Genomic DNA, 19,037 nt, shown 5'->3' with positions numbered 1-19,037 from the left:
GGATTGGATTTAATATTGTATAACAAACTGCCGATATATTTCCACTGATTAGTGTGACAACCTCTATCTAAATCTCCATTGTCTGAACTGGATTCAATGTGGGACAATTTGAATTCAAAGCAGTTTTTGTTTGTTTGACTCGAATTGAATTCATTATATGTAACAATTAAATATATTGTCACTGATTAGTGTGACAACCTTTATATCTGGATATTTATTGTCTGAATTGGATTTATTCTGAAAAACTTTCAATTCAATGCGATTTTTGTTTGTTTGTTAGAAACGGCACTCCTGCTTTGACGCCGCAAAGCGTGGAGTCGTCGGCCCAAAACACGCGATCGCTTTGCTCCGCTCTGTATGGAAACCCGACAACATTGCTCGGACAATCCACACATCACAACATCAACAGACGAAACGACAATTCCAACTGGTTTGTGCATTTTTTTACAATATTTCTAGAATAATGCAGGCCAACACGGCTTAGATTTGGGGCTGTGCAACAATTTCCACAGAATATAAATTTTGCCGAGAAGTTATTCCATTTTCAAAAAAAGACTAAAACAACTTGAGTTGAGTTAATAAAGAATGTCTGAAAGTAACTCAAAGTGTTGTGTTTAAGGATGTGCGAAGGCTGAAAATAAACTTTCTACTCGTGATATTTTTCTAAATTTTTCGATTTGTATATCATCAAGCTATTAAAATGAAGAAGTTTTCTCAGGAAAACATTTTTTCCGATCATTACTTTTTGAGATATGAGCGACTGAAGTTTGAATTTTTGAGACAGAACCTTTCAAATTCGGTACGATATAAATCCATGAGATTTAGAGGATAGTGGATTCTTCATGGTATTGTTGATCTAGTAAAACAAAAATTTTCTGAAAAATATCAATTTTTGGAAAAGTTATTCAATTTACCATAAATAACTCAACTAAAAGCTATTTTTGGCTATTTTTAGTAAATTGAACAACTATCTTAAAAATTGATATTTTCAGAAAATTTTTGTTTCACTAGATCAACAATACCATGAACTATCTATCCTCTAAATCTCATGGATTTATCTCCTACCGAATTTGAAATGTTCTGTCCCAAAAATTTAAACTCTAGGCGCTCATATCTCAAAAAGTAATGATCAGAAAAAAATGTTTTCCTGAGAAAACATTTCATTTTGTAGCTTGATGATATACAAATCAAAAAAAAAACTTTGAAAAATATCACGAGTAAAAAGTTTATTTCTAGCCTTTGCACAGCCTTAAAAATTACTAAGAATAACTTATTGAGTTATTCTGGACATTTTTTGAAAATGCAATAATTTTCCCAAAAATTGATATTTTCAAGGAATTTGTTCTTATTCAATTAAGATATACGATGAAGAATATTATTATCCTCAAAGTTTCATTGAATTAATCTCCTACCGAATTTAAATGATCCGTCCCAATAATTTGAACGTTTTTTAGGCGCTCATATCTCAAAAAGTAATAATCGGAAAAACACCTTTTCCTGAAAAAAACTTTTCTATTTTTATAATTTGATTGTAGGTCTATACAAACCGAAAAACTTTGAAAAATATCACCAGTAAGAAGTTTTTCAGGGTGTTGCACAGCCTTAATCTCTCATACCCACACGTTACCTCTACACCATGATGATACCAATTGGTTAAGACTATATATTTAATTATATTGATCTTTTATCCTAGTGTAAACTTTGTATCACAAATTGAATAAATTCTATAATGGCAAATACATAACGTTGGGCATCCGTGAAAGACAGTTGTAAGGCCGGCCAATCCTTGACATTTTTTTTTTTTTTTGAAAGGAAAGATATAGTTTTGTCACAAAACTTTCAAGTACTATTAATTTTGACTTGAAAAAAATGTTAAAAAAATGAATATAGCCCATTTCCTTGCTTTAATCCGTTATCGGATGGGCACGTTAATTGTCGGTCCCGGCTGAAGTATGACAGTCGTAAGGCCCATTGACGGCTTAAATTATATATTCAAAAGCCATACGAATCTACTAATCCGTGAGAAAATGTATCAATATTTTATTGATTATTGATAGCAAGGAAATATCTCCAATCAATATTGATTGGGGATACACTAAAATTTTCTTCTCCTTACAAAATACATTTCTAACAGGAACATTTCATTTATGTTTTAATATTTAATAATAGCAAGGAAATATATTCATCAATCAATATCGATTAAGGATCCACTGGAACATTCTTCTGCTAAAGAATTAAGTGTTCTGACAGAAGCTTGAGTGTTATTCATGTTTTCTACAGGATCTCACAAGACCAGACGAGAGTTGTATCCCATCATAACTCACAGCCGAGCAATTCAACGGGAGGCAGTTTATGGAAGCAAGACTTGCCGCCTAGAAATATTCCATTCGGCTCCATGCGACAATCTCTGTCTAATTCAAGGTTTGTTTATTGACAAGTACTTCAAACATAATCTAAAAAATCATGAAATTTATGAATTCAACTCAGTCTCTATCTGAATCAAGACAATGCAGTTACTGAAAAAATAAATTGCAAATCTGTCAATTAATGAATCACAATAGAATATATCAAGTATCCTTTTATGATGTAGAATTTTCTCATGAATTCATCCCAGTCTTTATCTCTGATTCAAGATCATGCAGTTACTGGAACAAAGAAATTGCAAAGTAGCCAATTAATGGATCATAATAGAATATATCAAGTAGGCCTATCCTTTTATGATGTACAAATTTTCTCATGGAATTCATGAATTCATCCCAGTTTCTATCTCTGATTCAATATCATGCAGTTACTGAACGAAGACATTGCAAAGCAATGAATTAATGAAACACAATAGAATATTATCAGGTATTCTTTTATTTTATAACAGAACCACTACTAGTTTCAAATATTCAAAAGTCATTTCCAAGTGTAAATACTTTCAGTATCCCTGAAAATAAGAGTCACTGCATCTATTAATTGTTAAATCAATAGATGAATTTATTACACTGTATTGAAAGATTTCATAGATAGGCCTACTGTCACCAGGTGGAGTGATCCGTGGTCTAGTGGATAGAGTGCTTGCGTAGCAGCATAGAGATCCCGGGTTCAAACCCTCTCATTAACAAAAGTTTTTAACCAGATCACTCCCGTGTTATCGGATGGGAACGTTAAACTGTCCCGGCTGGAGTATGACAGTCGTAAGGCCCATTGACGGCTTAAATTATACGGGGTGTCTCACGAAAGATGTAACAGCCGAAGACCATGGATTCTACTTTAAATTTGCAACAGAAAATGTCCAGTAAAACTTTCTTATATCGACCTTATTTTTCGAGATATTTCGATTTTTCGATATTTTCGAAATACGTCAATAACTAGAAAACTATCAGTCAAAATCTAATTCCAAGGAATTGTTGGAAAGAGGAAGAAATTTCCAAAAAGATTCGTATAATTTGTTCCTTTTTTTCACGTTTTTGAACTTTTTATGAGCGTTCAAAGTTGAAAAAAGTACATTCGTCGAGTTCAAAGCCAAATTTCAAACAGTATGATAGCTCATAAAAAGTTTGAAAACTTCAAACAAAAGAACAAATCATAAATATGAATATTATTGTAAATCTCTTGCTCTTTCCAACCATATCCTTAGAATTAGATTTTGATTGATAGTTTCCTAGTTATTGACGTTTTTCGAAAATATCGAAAAATCTATATATCTCAAAAACTAAGGTCGATATAAGAAAATTTATACAAAAATACTGGACATTTTTGTTGCAAATTTGAAGTATAGAATCCATGGTCTTTGGCTGTTACACTTTTCGTGGGACATTCTGTATATTCAGGCGGTGGGACCTTCCCGCAAGGTAAACCCCACCAACAAAAACCATACGAATTTACTTTTTTTTCATCAGATTCACCTATACTTATTCAAACGAGTTGCAGAATAGGTAATTGATTTATGTATTAATTCATTGTATAAAATCACAATATATATAAATAAATCGGAATATATAAATATAAATATAAAATATAAAATATATAATATATACAATAAATCGGAATGAAAAAACAGGCGCTACCCCAAAAAAGCTCCTTCCATTCCTAGATATAAATATGAGACTTGTCCTATTAAAAGCTGGATTGCCACGCACCAGTGACAGTAAAAGTGAGCGGTGCCGTGAAAATATTATCCCCATAAGTTAAAATGGGATTATTCATACTTGCTAGCGCGTGCAGAGTGGGAACAGTCCAATCAGAGCCCGTGAAAATGATATTTTCACTGTGCCGGTCACTTTTACTGTCACTGCATGATGTGTCGTCGTTGGAATCCAGCTCCACTCTCAACTGAGCAGCATGCGGTTCTTATTTAACAGTAATTATTGAGAAGCAAAATGTACACAAAATTAATGAAATAACAGAAAAATGTTGAGATTATAAAAATTACAATAATTCTTCATAATGTAATTCATTCTCAATTATTGGTGAATAAGAAGATATGTATTAAAATAAGTAATTTGTGGCATTTCATGTTGGTTTAACGTTTCACCTATTGTAACAAAATAAGTTAACATAAATAATTTATGATCTACTGATGGTTGGTTTTACGTCAATAATTTTGGTTTTACGTTCCACCTATTGTAACAAAAATAAGTTAACATAAATAATTTATGATCTACTTAGCATAATTATTATGATCTACAAAATAATGAGGCTACTCATATTCAACAATACATTTCAAAACCATATGAATAGAGAAAATATTGAAAATAAACTATATTATTACAAATTTTACCACTGAGTTTATTATGCCATAATAATATGAAGAGTGTGAACAAATTATCTAAAAAAAAAATCAGATCGAATATGTGTTAGAAGCAGGGGTGCCCACAAGGGGGGGGGCATGGCGCAATTTGCGCCATCAACATTTTTGGGGGGGGCATGATTTTTTTTATATTTTATGTCAACATTTTGAATCATGGCTATAGAATCAATGTATTAAATAGAGATATCCGGATGTAGTTAATTTTAATACTTTTTCACACCTTTGCAATGTTATATTTTGCAAATTGTAACTTAATATAAAGCATAAAAAATACAATTAATAATATGTTGTATGCAGGAATTTTAGTTATTTTAATCCTATGAGTTTGAAGGTAAATCTTTGACAAAAATAAATTATAACTTCATCATCCACTATTATTCTGATTTCCTTTGTTGATTTTAATTTTTAATGGTCCTGTGTTTGAGTTTCATTGCTGTAGCAACCTAATTTTCTTAAAAGCACAATGATAAGTTAAATTGTAATGTACATTTTAATCTAATAATTATTTTAATTTCGAAGGCGTTCCATGATGATATTAATGTCTCTGAAATGGGAATGCAATTATCAACAACTTCGCAAACTCTAGTGAATTTGACAGAAGAAAAAACTTCTCTTGTCAAAAATTTGCGAAAAATATCAAATGAAGCCAATTTCAATCTTTCAAATTTACACCCTATTTACCACACAGTAATCAAGTAATATTTTTCCCAACTGTAGGCTACTCATATAAAATAGTATGATAATATATTTAGTATTCCAATAAAACATTTAGTTTTTGAAAAAAATTATATTTTCATGCCCCAAAATCCATTGAAGAATTGCCGAATTGTTCGATCAAGAGATTCAATAATTGATTCATGATAATGTTCAATTGCGCCGTGAACATAGATAATTTGATCTTAATCAAGTGCAATATTTTATAAAAAGTTTGAAGACAAAAGTCGCGTTGCCAATACATACATAGAAATGATACGCATAAATCATTCGTAAACAGTACAGGGGAAATACTTTCACCATTGAAAATATTCATTTGCCCCCATGCAAAGCCTATGGTAGTAATTGGAATACTGTGTATCCTTTCCTGCTCAAATCAAACATGTACTGTAGCCTACAGAAAAGTCACGACATGCCAATTGGAGAATTTTCTCATTTTCAATTGATATCTTCTCATTTACAGTTGACGATTTCTCAAATATAATTCACCATTCTCAATCATATGTGATGACTTCCCAAATACAATTGACTATTCTTATCTACATATATGGCATTCTCTCAATTATAAGTGACTATTCTCAAATACAATTAATACTTTCTTAAATTAACTTGATACTTTCTCAAATACAATTGGAAAAAGTGTAGTAAACCTCACCCCTCCCAAGCGTTCTTATCAATGCTTTTCTGATACATTGATATGAGAAATAACACTTATTGCTTGAATTCATTTATCTCAACTTGAGAAAAACTGAATTCAAGCTCATTATAAATATACAAGGTTGATTTTTGAAAATCTGAATTATTTGAATAGTCATTGCTCTATGTTCAATGAGTGTTGAACGAATAAATTTGACGTAGCAGATATTTGACTAATATGATCAATCTAATCTGTCGAAAAACTGCTGAATTTATAATTGGTAAAACGTTGAAGATGTATCAGATACAACAACCAAGCTTCTATAAGATTAAATTGTACAAAGTTTAAATTCAAAGGCATCTTTTTATCTTGCATCAGTCTTTATTCAGAAGCGGTTGATTATGTTGAGTATTATGGAAAATAAAAAGATGAATGTTTCAATTGGGTAAAACTTTCGAATTGGGATTTTATCTATGTAATAATTTAAAGGAAATCTGATAGGATACATTTTTCCACAACCTGTCCTCATTTTGGTTTTTCCAAAAAATGAATAAGATGATTTGAATGCCTCTTTAAAAATAATCACAAATTTTTCAATACATGGTTATAGTTGCTTTATTATTGGGAATAATGTAGTTTCAGAATAGGAATTTGAAATTGTTGGGTAGAAAAACTCTCTTCTTTGATCAGCACCAATGAACGTCTCCATGAATGACCTCGCCATTCAGAGTCATACCAATCTTTCTCAATGAGAGAGAAACTGTGATGATTCTTTTTTATAATTTTACTGTTTATAAAACGCTTCTTTAGGTCTATACTGATTGATACAACAATAAATTCTTATTTAAATTGCATACACATCAATCTTCTACAAGCTTAGTTGTCTCAAGTTCGTCTTTTCTCCAATTCATAATGCATTCGCTTCAACCGTGAAAAGGTGGAGAAATCCGTCAATTTTGTAGTCAAGTGGAAAAGAGTTGACATTACTGCCCACTCTTCGCCAATCAAATAAAAAAATAAAATACAGTACGGTAGTCATTCTATTCCAATTTTTCCACTTTTTGAAAGGAACAAATGAAAGTTTCACACACATACTTCAACAGGAGAGAGAAAACAACACAATGAAAACTTCCAACACAAAAGAGCTTCAACATTTGTGACAGAGAATAATTTCTCAGCATCGAGAGACTCCGAGATAGAAAATACAGTGTACATTTAAGTCAGACAGAGACAATCTTATTAGTTGGAGGAAAAAGAGGTTGAATAATCCTGAAAAGTTGGCCATATATTTTTCAACATACTTTTAGACTACCTTGAAAAGCTTAGAAGAAGCTGTGGTATGAGATGTATCTATCCTTATTTCTGATGCCCCTTCATGGGATGCCCCGAACAAGAACGCGTGCATTGCTAGTCTCAAAAATAATATCAAAAAGATACTTTATTTCTATTTAAAAAGAAATAAGAAACGATGGTATATATTTTTACAATATTATGAAAACAGAAAGAATTCTCCACAAGAACAAAGGTAAATAAGGTCCTTTGGAAGATTAGAATGTAAGATGTGAATTTTACTGTCATACACTGACTAATGTTAAAAACTGAAGGGTTGGGAATTGGGATACTTTGGGGGGGGGGGGCATTACTCTTGGATTGGGGGGAGGGGCATGCGCCATTGCCCTTGGGGGGGCAGGGCACCCCTGGTTAGAAGTGTTACAGTGGAGAAACAGAATATCATGCAACATATTATCACAAAATATAGTCCTATTCAGTAAATGAAATGCTTTCTGGATATCGTACCTCTTGTTTTCATCCAATCTTTGTAATCTTTGTTATTATAATATTGTATTCCTATTCTCCAATGTTTTTGTGTGTTGCGAATAGATTACATTGTGTTGAAATTTTTTTTTATATTTATTTCATTGTTCTCAGAGTAGTTTGATTGATATGTTTATGTAATTTTGTCAGTTCTATGAAGAATAAATTACAAATTAAAATTTACATCAGACACAGAGATTCTGAGAAACGTTTGAGGTGAAATGAATAAGTTTTTTTCAGCTCTACATGTTTCTAAAATAATACGTTTTATTTAACATATAACATGTTATTTTCACACTACCGTATAGACACAGAGAGGAATGTTCATGGTGAAATGAATAAGTTTTCTCAGCTCTACATGTTTCTAAAATAATATATATTTTAAATCATGTTATGAATAGCACAGGACAGAGAGGAATGGAGAAGGAGGATTCATGGATGTATGGACCTGCCCTTGGGCAGAATACTGATGATCATGATGATGATGATTATAACATGTCAACATGAAACTGAAAGCATCTCATTCATCTACCCCAATTACAAATTATTTTATTCATTTTTTGAAATTAATGTATTTCATTCTTTTTCCAGCAACCACAAACCCTGGGTCGGCCCCGAAGTGAGAGGCACAGTGGGTCTAGCCTGGAAAACCCCCGACAACCAATTTCCCCCAAACTTTCCCGCGTTACCAGAAACCTCCCTAAGTCGCAGACCCTCTCAGGAAGGGCTCCTCAACTATACCTCTGCCAAACCACCACGTCCCAACATGAACACCTCCCAAGAGTATCTAGCCAGTTCCAACGGAGGTTTGAATTACGCGGGGATTTCAAGTAATCTGAGGACTTCAAGGTCATCAATAATTGACCAAGCTAACGGTAACATAACCTACAACAGTCCCTCGAGACAGAGTTCGTTCACACAGAGCAGTAGCTTTGTAGATCTGAATCGAAGTAGTGGTGGGGATAGTAGTTTGAGGCAAGTTATGAATGGCAGCAGTGATCTGAATGGGAAACCACGTGTTACTAGTAGCAGCAGTAGTAGTTTACAATCTACTAGTAACCTAACGAATACTTCAAAGAGCCGGAGTAACCTGTCGGTGGACCAAAATGGCGGACCTACGCACCAAAATGGCGGGATGAAAGTGAACAGTCAGAGTCAGCAACAGCTGATCGCTAGTGCGGATGATTTGAGTAATGGGGTGAAATGGGGGTTGGACGTGGTTGGTGGCGGTGGTCAGCTGCAGCAGGATCAAGTCAACAAGAATTGGGGTCCGGGGGTGTTCTATCAGGGCAAGGCAGCAACTGATAATACGGTGAGCAGTATAGATTATAATATAGATCAAAGATAGTACCTTAATTTTTAATAGAGTCATTTTTTTAAAGATTCACGTATATAAGATTCAAGTATACAGAGTCGGTGAAAAGTCCGAGAAGGGCTCAATATCTGAATAAAAACACAAATATGTTGTCGTATAATGTATGTTGTTATAAAAACATATTTGTGTTCTTATTCAACTATGGAACGGTTCTACAATATTGACAATGACTCAGTCGGCTTAATATCTCATACACAAAGGTAATTTGATGGTGGGTGTGATTATTGGGGATCCTACTCAAATTAAAAATATTTCCATTCAGAATACATTTCACAAACATAAATATAAATTACAATTTTTATTATTACTTAATAATATTAATATAATATAATATCAATAATATTACTTCACTATGACTTGAAAAATTTGGTCCGCCGTCTTGGATCCGCCAATTTCAATGCAACTTTATTTTTTTAAATAGGAAGGTGGTCATGCTATACATGATTTCAATATAAGGAATTTCAAGAAAAAAATGAAGACGAAAGCCGCATATCGATATTTCAAACAGTTTTGATTTTTTTTTTTTCAAACAGATTTTCACATTTTTATTAATCAATACTATTAATTTACAGCAGAAAGGAAAGGAAAAAGTATGAGAACGGCTTAGTATCTCTTTATGAAATGTTATTTCAAGGTGGATTTAATTGGGGTTCCTACTCAAATTGAAAATACTATTTCACTATGACATTAAAAATCTTTATAATAATTAATAGTATAATATAATCTATAGCACAGTATATTAAAGATAAGGATTCACGTTATTAAAGTGGAAATAATAAGTGCTGAATTGTGATTATAGGTATATAGTGGGGGCCACGTTACAATGACATCATTTGATTGACATATATTGGTGTTGCTGTCCTTGTTTCCTTGTTTATCATTCGACAAGGTATATATACAAGAGGCCTACCAAACTTTTCTACCGTAGCAATCACATTGCTTTACAACAATGCAGAAATATAATTTGGTTAGCAAAATATTGAATCCTAATATGGAAAAATGTATTATTAAATCATAAAGAAAAATGTATTTTATTGACGAATAAAATATAGGTCTAATTATTGATCATTTTTAACAAAAATTAACAGTTGATACTCCATGAGATTTACCGGTATAGAAGACAGTGAAAGGCAGTGTTATTATTTTACATTCAATAATTTAATTTCAAGTTAATAATTTTGACGGCAAGGATTTTAGTCGAGACGATTAAGGCTGTTTGGTACACTTTTTTATTATTAAAATTGGATAATCTTTTTCAATATAATTTTTAAGATCATTATAAGAGTGAGAAAAAGTGGCAACTGAAATTTTTAAGTGGTCTAATAAGCGGTTGTTAAAGTGCTAACATTCCAGATTCCGTTTTCTTTCCAGATCATGAACGGTTTCGACTATATTATTAGAACTTCTTTTAGAGAGAAGTTAAGAAATAATTGTATCTTTCCAAACTAAAACCTCTTATTCCCCATGTCGTTTATAAATAAAAAAGTAACATTTTTTGTAAATTCGATAACTTGTTTATTTTGGCATTAAGCGCGAAAAAACGCATATACCTATTAGAACAAAGCCAATGATATACTGAATGTATTAAAAAAAAACTCCAATGGATAATATAGGTCTAATTATTAATAATTTTTAACAAAAATAACCAGTTGATATTCCTTTAGATTTACCGGTAAAGAAGACAGTGGAAGGCAGTGTTATTATTTTACATTCAATAATTCAATTCCAAGTTAATTATTTGTTAATTATTTTGCCGGCAAGGACTTTCGCCGGCAAGTCGAGACGATTAAGTTATAAGGTTTAGTTCCCTCCATTCTGTAAGCGCTACGCTGGTCATAGGCTCAAATCCCGCTGGTAGACCTGGACGTCTGATCACATCATCAAATCACTCACGCTTTTTCCATTACCCATGCACAAGCAAAACGATGATGTGGGCATTATCCGCAATAAAAATCTCACTTTAAACAGAATGCTAGAGCTTGATAGATGAGTGAGAATAATGAATACTTTTTTCAAGAAACTACGAGCTATAGACTCTTGGAATTGGAGCTTCCCCATAATTTTCTAATTTTACACTTTTGTTAATTAAGTTTGTAGAGTGAATTTTGATGTTGTGGAACTTTTCCATAATTGAATAGAATACACTGTATTCTATAATATTCTATAATACATATTTCTATTGTATTCTATAATACAGTATTGTACTGTAACTTACAGCTGAAAATGTGCGAGCACACACGAAAGCATGCTCCAGTAAAATATTAATTTTTATTTAATTAAAGTGGATTTTTGACAACATTTTGAGTCTATTCATTTACACTTTTGATTGTTATAGACTGGACTTGGACGCTACTACCGTCGACTGACAGTTGATAGGGAGATGATAGCTGAGAGACATGATTTTGAGGAAACTTTCTTGACTGACTCAAATGACGAGACTTTTGTTTAGTGACTGATGGCGACTGAAGCGTTGACAGTGACTAGTCTGACAGCATGACTTATTTTATTGACTTGGTAATCATTAAATTTTTTCTAGTTTTTTCCGATGCCCCACAAACGTGATATTGATGTAATATATTAAAATCACTTACCGTAGACTAAATACTCGTATGAGTAACAAATGAGATCGTGGTTGCAATCTATTTGTAGTTGAGTGTCTATTTATATAGTGAAGTCCACGTTATAATGACAGTATTTGATCAACTTTGGATTTGCTATCCCGACAAAGCCGGTGTGGTACTATCCTTTACTAGGTCCACAACGGTGCCAATTATGTTTTTGACAGTGTAGAAATATGATTAATTAATGCAGAGAATAGGCATCGCTATTCTTCTATCTTTATCCCTCTATTCTTCTATCTTTATCCACTGTCATTATAACGTGGACCTCACTATAGTTACCCAACGTTAGTAGACAGAAGGTTGATCACTCACAGGTGTAAGATTCGAACGCCAGCGTGACGTCACGTGTAGTAAAAAAGTGATAGAGTAAACACACTGAGCATACAGTTTATTCACTGCAGCTTCAAATACATCGTCGTTTAATCCCCTCAAGATTGACATAGAACTTTAAAATTATCCATACTTATAGTGAATGTATCATCGATTCTAATGATGTTGTTGAATATTTTAAGTTCATTCAACTTGTATGAATAAAATGTCTACTAACATTGATACCTGCTTATAATTATGTGATGTCCGAATTCATTTGAAATTATATTATTAGCGTATGGCTTCCAATAGTGGGGAGACCCGAGGGTTGTTCCACCTCGCCGTAAATAGTCCAAAGTTTCCATTTAAAATGATTAGGCTTTCAGCATTTGACTAGGCCTGAGAGAGATGGACCTCTCTTTATTGTAGATAAACGTGTGCAGATACTCTGTTCAAGCGGAGAAATGTCAGCTGTTCGTTTAAACCCCGTATGAAACACATTATGATAAATGCAACCATATCTACAAGTGAGCGTGGTTTACCGTTTAATGTAGATGGTGCATTATGGCCCTTATAAGAATAACCATTGGACAATTAATCTAAGTAACCATAGATATAATCTGAGACCATCCAAGTAGCCTTAACTTGGTGTAATCATTTAAAAGAGAAACTTGTTGACCTATTCGTTTTGTTTTTTTCTCTTATATTGTTAATTTATTCTGAAGAAGAAGTATTACCTCGTATTTCTATAGCTTTTATTCATTCAATCAATCAAATCAAATCAAAATTTTTATTCACAGTACAAACAATTGAGGGTCCTGCCAAACCAGAAGATTTTTCGGCGTGTGCCCAGTTACAGAAAAAAACGAGTTACAAAAGATAAATAAACTTAGAACAAAATAAATATTACACTTCAAAAATTTTAAGTATAAGATGAAAGAAAACAAATACAAATTGCAAAAAGAAAATAAGAAATATACATCAGATTTTAGAGATTTTTAGAAAATTAATAAAAAAAGTGAAAATAACAAAAATTTATTCGAAAGGAATGGAATGAAAGGAAAAGGGAAAAATTGTTCTACTCACGAGTAATAATACATTTTTATCGTTGAGGCAGGCGGCAGTGACAATAAAAGGAAAATTTTTAAAACTTCAGCCAGCAAAAATTGAAAAATTCTAATAATGTAAGCATATGCTGTCATTTATTTAACTTGACGTTTCTTAAATTATGTGTACGTTTGTAATAATATCATTTGTGAAAAAACACCAAAACGTGGCATTTGATATAATCTAATGTTTTGGACACTCATTCATGGTGACTTTGATGATGACTGTATTTGACTGTACACTAGCCATTTTTGTTGAATTCAATATTTTATTATTGCGTTATTCTGTAATGTAAGCCAAATTGTCATTGGATAAATATATATTATTATTAAAGATATCCACCACTTTTTACTTTTGTTCGTTTAATAGTTCATGTAATTTCATTTATCAATTTTCCAATTTGTGTTTCAGACCTCAACCAGCGCACAGAAGAATGAAGTTAACAACAATCCAATGATTGTCCACGAAATGAGCACCGAATTGTAACAAACTCTGTGTAACAACGCTGTTTAACATTGTAATACTACACTCTCGTAACAAATAACTGTAACAACACAGAGTGCATTTGTTACACTACATTGCTGTATCAGATAAAAATAGTGTAACATTAGATTGTTATAACAGACGAGTGTAACAATATTTACACTGAGTTACAAATTTAATACCTGACTGATATCCTATTCAAGAAAAAAAATATTAAATTCAACCTCAGGTCCCCTAGTTTATAATTAATCGGCATTATTATGTAATTATTGTCATAGATAGTACCTGTTAATTTTCGATTTCCATAATTGACCAGTAACACAATCAAAATAATTTTAGCCTACTGTATTATATACATATATATTTATGAACCTTATATTGGTTAATCTTTGAAAAACCTTTTGTAATAAGTATAAGTTATATTGTAGTACCTAATTCATAATATGTGACCATTAGTTGGATACAGAATTTTGTTCATATAATAGGCCTATTTATGTGTATCTTGTATCATTAATTTATTCATTTTAATATCAATTTATGTAAGTATGTGTCATATTGAAGCTTTTGATCTCATTAGTAATATAATGATTGGGTGAGAATGAGAGTAATAAGTTTATGTGTGCATAAATTATGTAAGAATGATGTAATGGAAGTACCGTATTTAATATGAGATAATAATATTTAATTTAAATCAGATGATCCCATAGTATTTATTGATGTTTACTTTCATTTTTATCTAATTAGTAGGGTATGGAACCCACCTAAGATATTGATTCGGTGATCAAAACATGATGAGTGTAGGTACTTCATTAAGGGTCTTGTATCCTAGAGAAGCCAAGAAATTATATTTTGATTACTATAATTTATGAAACCAGAAGATGATATTTTAGAAGCTTCAAAATGTGTTATATGTTGGATGAAGTTTTAGATTTTCTAAATTATCAGTGAATTGTCTTCTTATTCCTCTGAACTACCATTCAATTTCATCATTGATATGAATGAGCTGATTCCTTTTCAAAATGACTGTTTCCATTCCAAGGATGGAGGATAAATTTGCTAGAATATTTTCTGAAAAAATACTTCAATAGAGCTGCTTTGACTGTTCAATCATTATAGATGAAATCACTGGTACCCTCTTCATATTTTTTATTTAAACACAACTGGCTCCAGCTTTCATTTGATTTAATTATTTATTATTTTACAAAGGCGACCTTCTAGAAGTATTTTAAGCCTAGGTGATGATGATGGGATGAATGATTGATGATGCCATTTTCAAGTGGCAAAATGAATTTTATTTTATAAGTATATAATAAATAATATCTGAAACTATATTTGTGTTTAAATAAAAATATAGAGAGGGGAGTAGTGATTTCTATGATAATTGCTGGGATATGATTGGATTAAATTAGAAAACCAGTGGACCCACTGTATCTCGTCTCATAGAAGAAAAAACAATCTTATTACAGATGCAAGAAAAGTGATAGGGCCTCGATAAAAAAATCAAATGCTTCATCCAATAAATAGATGAAAAAAATTCTATTGAAAGTTCCATGAACAGTGAATAAAAGAAAATCTAACTTTAAAAAATTTAATCTATACTTGTATTTTAGTATTTATCATTGAACTCCATAATGTAGCCTATAATTTAATGATAATTTATTGGGTTTTCTCGACTTTGAGGGACTCCTTAACACACACGTATTTGAAGTTCATTGATATTTCAATTATTGATAGAATAATAAGTTTGTTCCTATCCAATACCAAACCAATAAAAAAGTGAGAACCTTATAAATGTAGATGATGTTTCCTTTACGGAAGAATAGCCTAAAATTCTGTAAGAGTTAATAGATTACAATTTTCCAATAACGAATGAAATTGGCTGTATTGATATATTGAGGAAAATTGATCACTTTTACTAAGTACTGTTGCATGTCATTACCTATCAATTTTATGAATACCTACTCATGAAATAAAGTTTTGTACTTTTGACTATATGTTTGTGTGTTTTTCCCTTACCCTGACTTGAGTTACGGTACTCTAGAGTCTAGAATTGAAAATATATTCATTTCATTCCAATAGAATTAGAAGCTTTATAAAATAAGAACGTGAATACTCTCTCATTTAGTTTTCATTAATCAATTGATTTATCTAAAAGTTATTCTAAAATTGATTATGCCTATATTACTTGCAACATTTTCCTATATTATTTGATAGAGAAGACGCGTTCATAAGGGTCTCATTATACTGTCAAATATTTGCTCAAAGATCTTTGATTGTGCAACGAGTAAAATATTCACATTCGATCCTGTAATGGGACCCTAAGGAAAGATGGGACTCAGCATCACCTTTAATTAGCAGTTATTCGTGTACCTACACCAGAATAAACATCGAATTGATGTCCAATTTATTGGTAAATTCGTCTGAGTCACTGTCAAGTCTGTAGAACCGTTCTATAATGGAATCTAAACTGGCAATGTTTCTATTTCATTATTGATAAATTGTTTTCCAAACAAGCTGAGATTAGAAATCAGTACCTATGATGAAAAATATGTTTTCAGCGCTTCCGGTAATATTAGAGTAGTCCTACTCTGAGACAGACGAAATGAGTGGAATCTCATTAACTACAATAAAATATGATGATAATAATATGAAGTAAGAACAATAACTATTATTTATCTAGCTCATCAACCCTCAAATTATGAATACATTGGTATAGGGACACTTCATTCAAATGGGCTACTTTTTAAATTAATAAAACAATAAATAAAAATCTTGAAGCACTCTATTTAAAAAAAAAACTTTAAAATAGTTCAACAACCAGTTTCGGTGATCACACCAGAATAAAGATTGCTTCAAGATTTGTATATTGTTTTATTAATTGGTTTAGGGTTAGCTAGCTCCCTAATAAAAAGAGTGCCTATATAATCCATACTATTGAAAAAACTTGGAAACAGTGAGAATCTGTAGAGTTCCTCCAAGTTCTATAAAAAATATCATAAGAAGAATGTTATTCAAATGATAAGAATGAGAAACTTCAGTTTATTATCAAAAATTACCCGTTGGCTTGTAATAATATTTATTTATCACATTCCACAATCACAATATCAAATTAATTATTCACAGAAATTTACAGACCAATTATACATCATACTAAAAATGTTGTATCTAGTGCCGTGCTACCAATTTTTCCTTAATCGGTTGGAATAGCATTTAACACCTATTAACCTAAGGATAGTTGTCGGCTCCAATGTAATAGATTCTTGATAAATTATGAATGGATCTATCGCCTATGAATGAGAAATCCAGTTTTCAGAGCAAATGATCTTATAATCTTCAGATGAATTTATACAAATACACAAAGAACTATATCTTATAAGCCTAATCATTTGGAGTTACTACGAACTAAAATACTTATCTAGTTTACAGTTGAAAAACAGTGGCTATTGGCTTGAATACACAAATAGCAAATTATGTGGACAAAATAGAACACTATAAACTGTTTAAAACTCAATTTAAAACATTAATAAATTCACATGAACGAAAAAGATTCAGAGCAAAAATTTACAACACACACGTAGCCAGCCATTTTTCTAGAGAAGAAAGAAGCCACCCGAAAAAACTGCAAGTCAGAACAAAGCCTGGTTTGGTGTCGATTTTACAGACACGTCACCAAAAAAATTATAAATTACAAGTTTAGAATTCACATCCTACATCTGTTCTCAATAAAACTTTATTTTGAAACTGTTATTTTAAACTTTCATATATATATTCTATTTAAATAAACTATCTATCTATTAATTCTGCTAACCAAGCCTCGGTGACACCATGGAACAATGCAACAATCATTTACGATAAAAAATTCTCCGTCAAAAAATTTGTCCGTCTATTGATGACTCTGATATTTACTATAAAGTTCCATAGATCTCGAATTGAAGATTCGATTCCAATGTGAGAAAAAAATGTAATATTACACTAGGTTGATCAGAAAGATGGAATAAATGTTCATTACACTTGAAAAGGCATTAATAAATAAAAAACTTGATAAATTTGAAGCCATCATCTTGAATTTGTATTGAAAATCTTGAAATAGACCTTATTATAATGTGACTGATAAATCTCCTTTCCATTTGAATCTTCTCCTATGAATCCATTTTCTCCTTTACAGTTTCAGGCTAAATCTGTCCTTTATGTTATTTCCCAAACATTCATATGATTCCTGCATCTCATAAAATACACCTTATTAATTGATTGGGAAATAATTATAGACTCATTGAGTTATTTTCCAATCACTTAATATTATTACTAGCGTATGACATATATATATATATAATATATATATATATATATATAATATATATATATATATATATATATATATATATAGACACACACAAACATATAGGTAGGTAGTCAAAGAAAAAATCTGGTTATGAGACTGTTGTCAGGTTAATAAGATATTGTAAATATATTAAATTTTGATGTCGAGGTTGTCAAGGTAGTGTAGTGATAGTGGAGAAGCCGAAATAAAATCATTTGAATCGCCTTGGTAGGCACGTATACTACAATTTCCGATGATGTGCTTCAGCGTCTGTCTAGCCTCTCCACAATCACAAGCAGGGAAAGGTAAACTGCCCCAGTCATTAAGAGAGGCCCCGCATCTCCCGTGGCCAGTCCTAACCCTGTTGAGGGCCGCCCACGTCCGTCTTGGCAGTTCAAATCCAGCCACATTTACACCAACTGAGTACCTAAAGCAGATACTGAGGGGGGTTTTTTCCATCCACTCTTCCTCCCAGCTTGTTCTCATGGAAACATTTTCATCGCTCAGTTGCTCTGCCATGCGCATGGGAGGATGCCTTGACTTCAACCGATCACCCAAATCCAGAAGATCTCCATGGATTGGAAGTGCCCTGTTACTCTTTATCTTTTTGTATTCATGTACAAGAGTAGAAGATCTACGTAGCCCCGGTGGAGCAATATTGCTGAGAACTGGAAGCCAGTATATGGGGGTGCTTCTAATTGTGCCAGTGATTAAACGCATAGTGTGGTTCAGTTGCGCATTTACTCTATTCACATGGGCACTATTTAACCACACAGCAGCACAATATTCAGCGGTTGGATACACCAAACCCAGAGCAGAACAGCGCAAAGTTGTGGCCGAAGCACCCCAAGTAGTGCCACAAA

General features: G+C 32.0%; 1 protein-coding gene across 2 annotated transcripts in view; it reads left to right on the top strand.

Annotated features, from left to right (window-relative positions):
• LOC111047556 (band 4.1-like protein 4A) overlaps positions 1–15,848 on the top strand; it is a 611,588-nt gene extending 595,740 nt beyond the window's left edge. The window contains exons 19-23 of one of the 2 annotated variants that reach the window (XR_005570427.1): positions 281–430; positions 2,281–2,421; positions 8,553–9,273; positions 11,672–11,850; positions 13,785–15,848. Coding sequence is in view for 1 of the 2 variants with exons in the window: in XM_039420715.1 (XP_039276649.1) it covers positions 281–430; positions 2,281–2,421; positions 8,553–9,273; positions 13,785–13,859 (1,087 nt within the window). In the remaining variant the exon portion in view is untranslated. The remainder of the gene's footprint in view (positions 1–280; positions 431–2,280; positions 2,422–8,552; positions 9,274–11,671; positions 11,851–13,784) is intronic. The other variant, XM_039420715.1, reaches the window with a different exon arrangement.
• The last annotated feature ends 3,189 nt before the right edge of the window (positions 15,849–19,037 follow it).

Source organism: Nilaparvata lugens, chromosome 2, assembly GCF_014356525.2.
Source record: "Nilaparvata lugens isolate BPH chromosome 2, ASM1435652v1, whole genome shotgun sequence".
In the NCBI taxonomy this organism is placed as follows: Eukaryota; Metazoa; Arthropoda; class Insecta; order Hemiptera; family Delphacidae; genus Nilaparvata; species Nilaparvata lugens.
The sequence above is the reverse complement of the archived record's forward strand: the minus strand, read 5'-3'. Positions and strand labels throughout refer to the sequence as shown.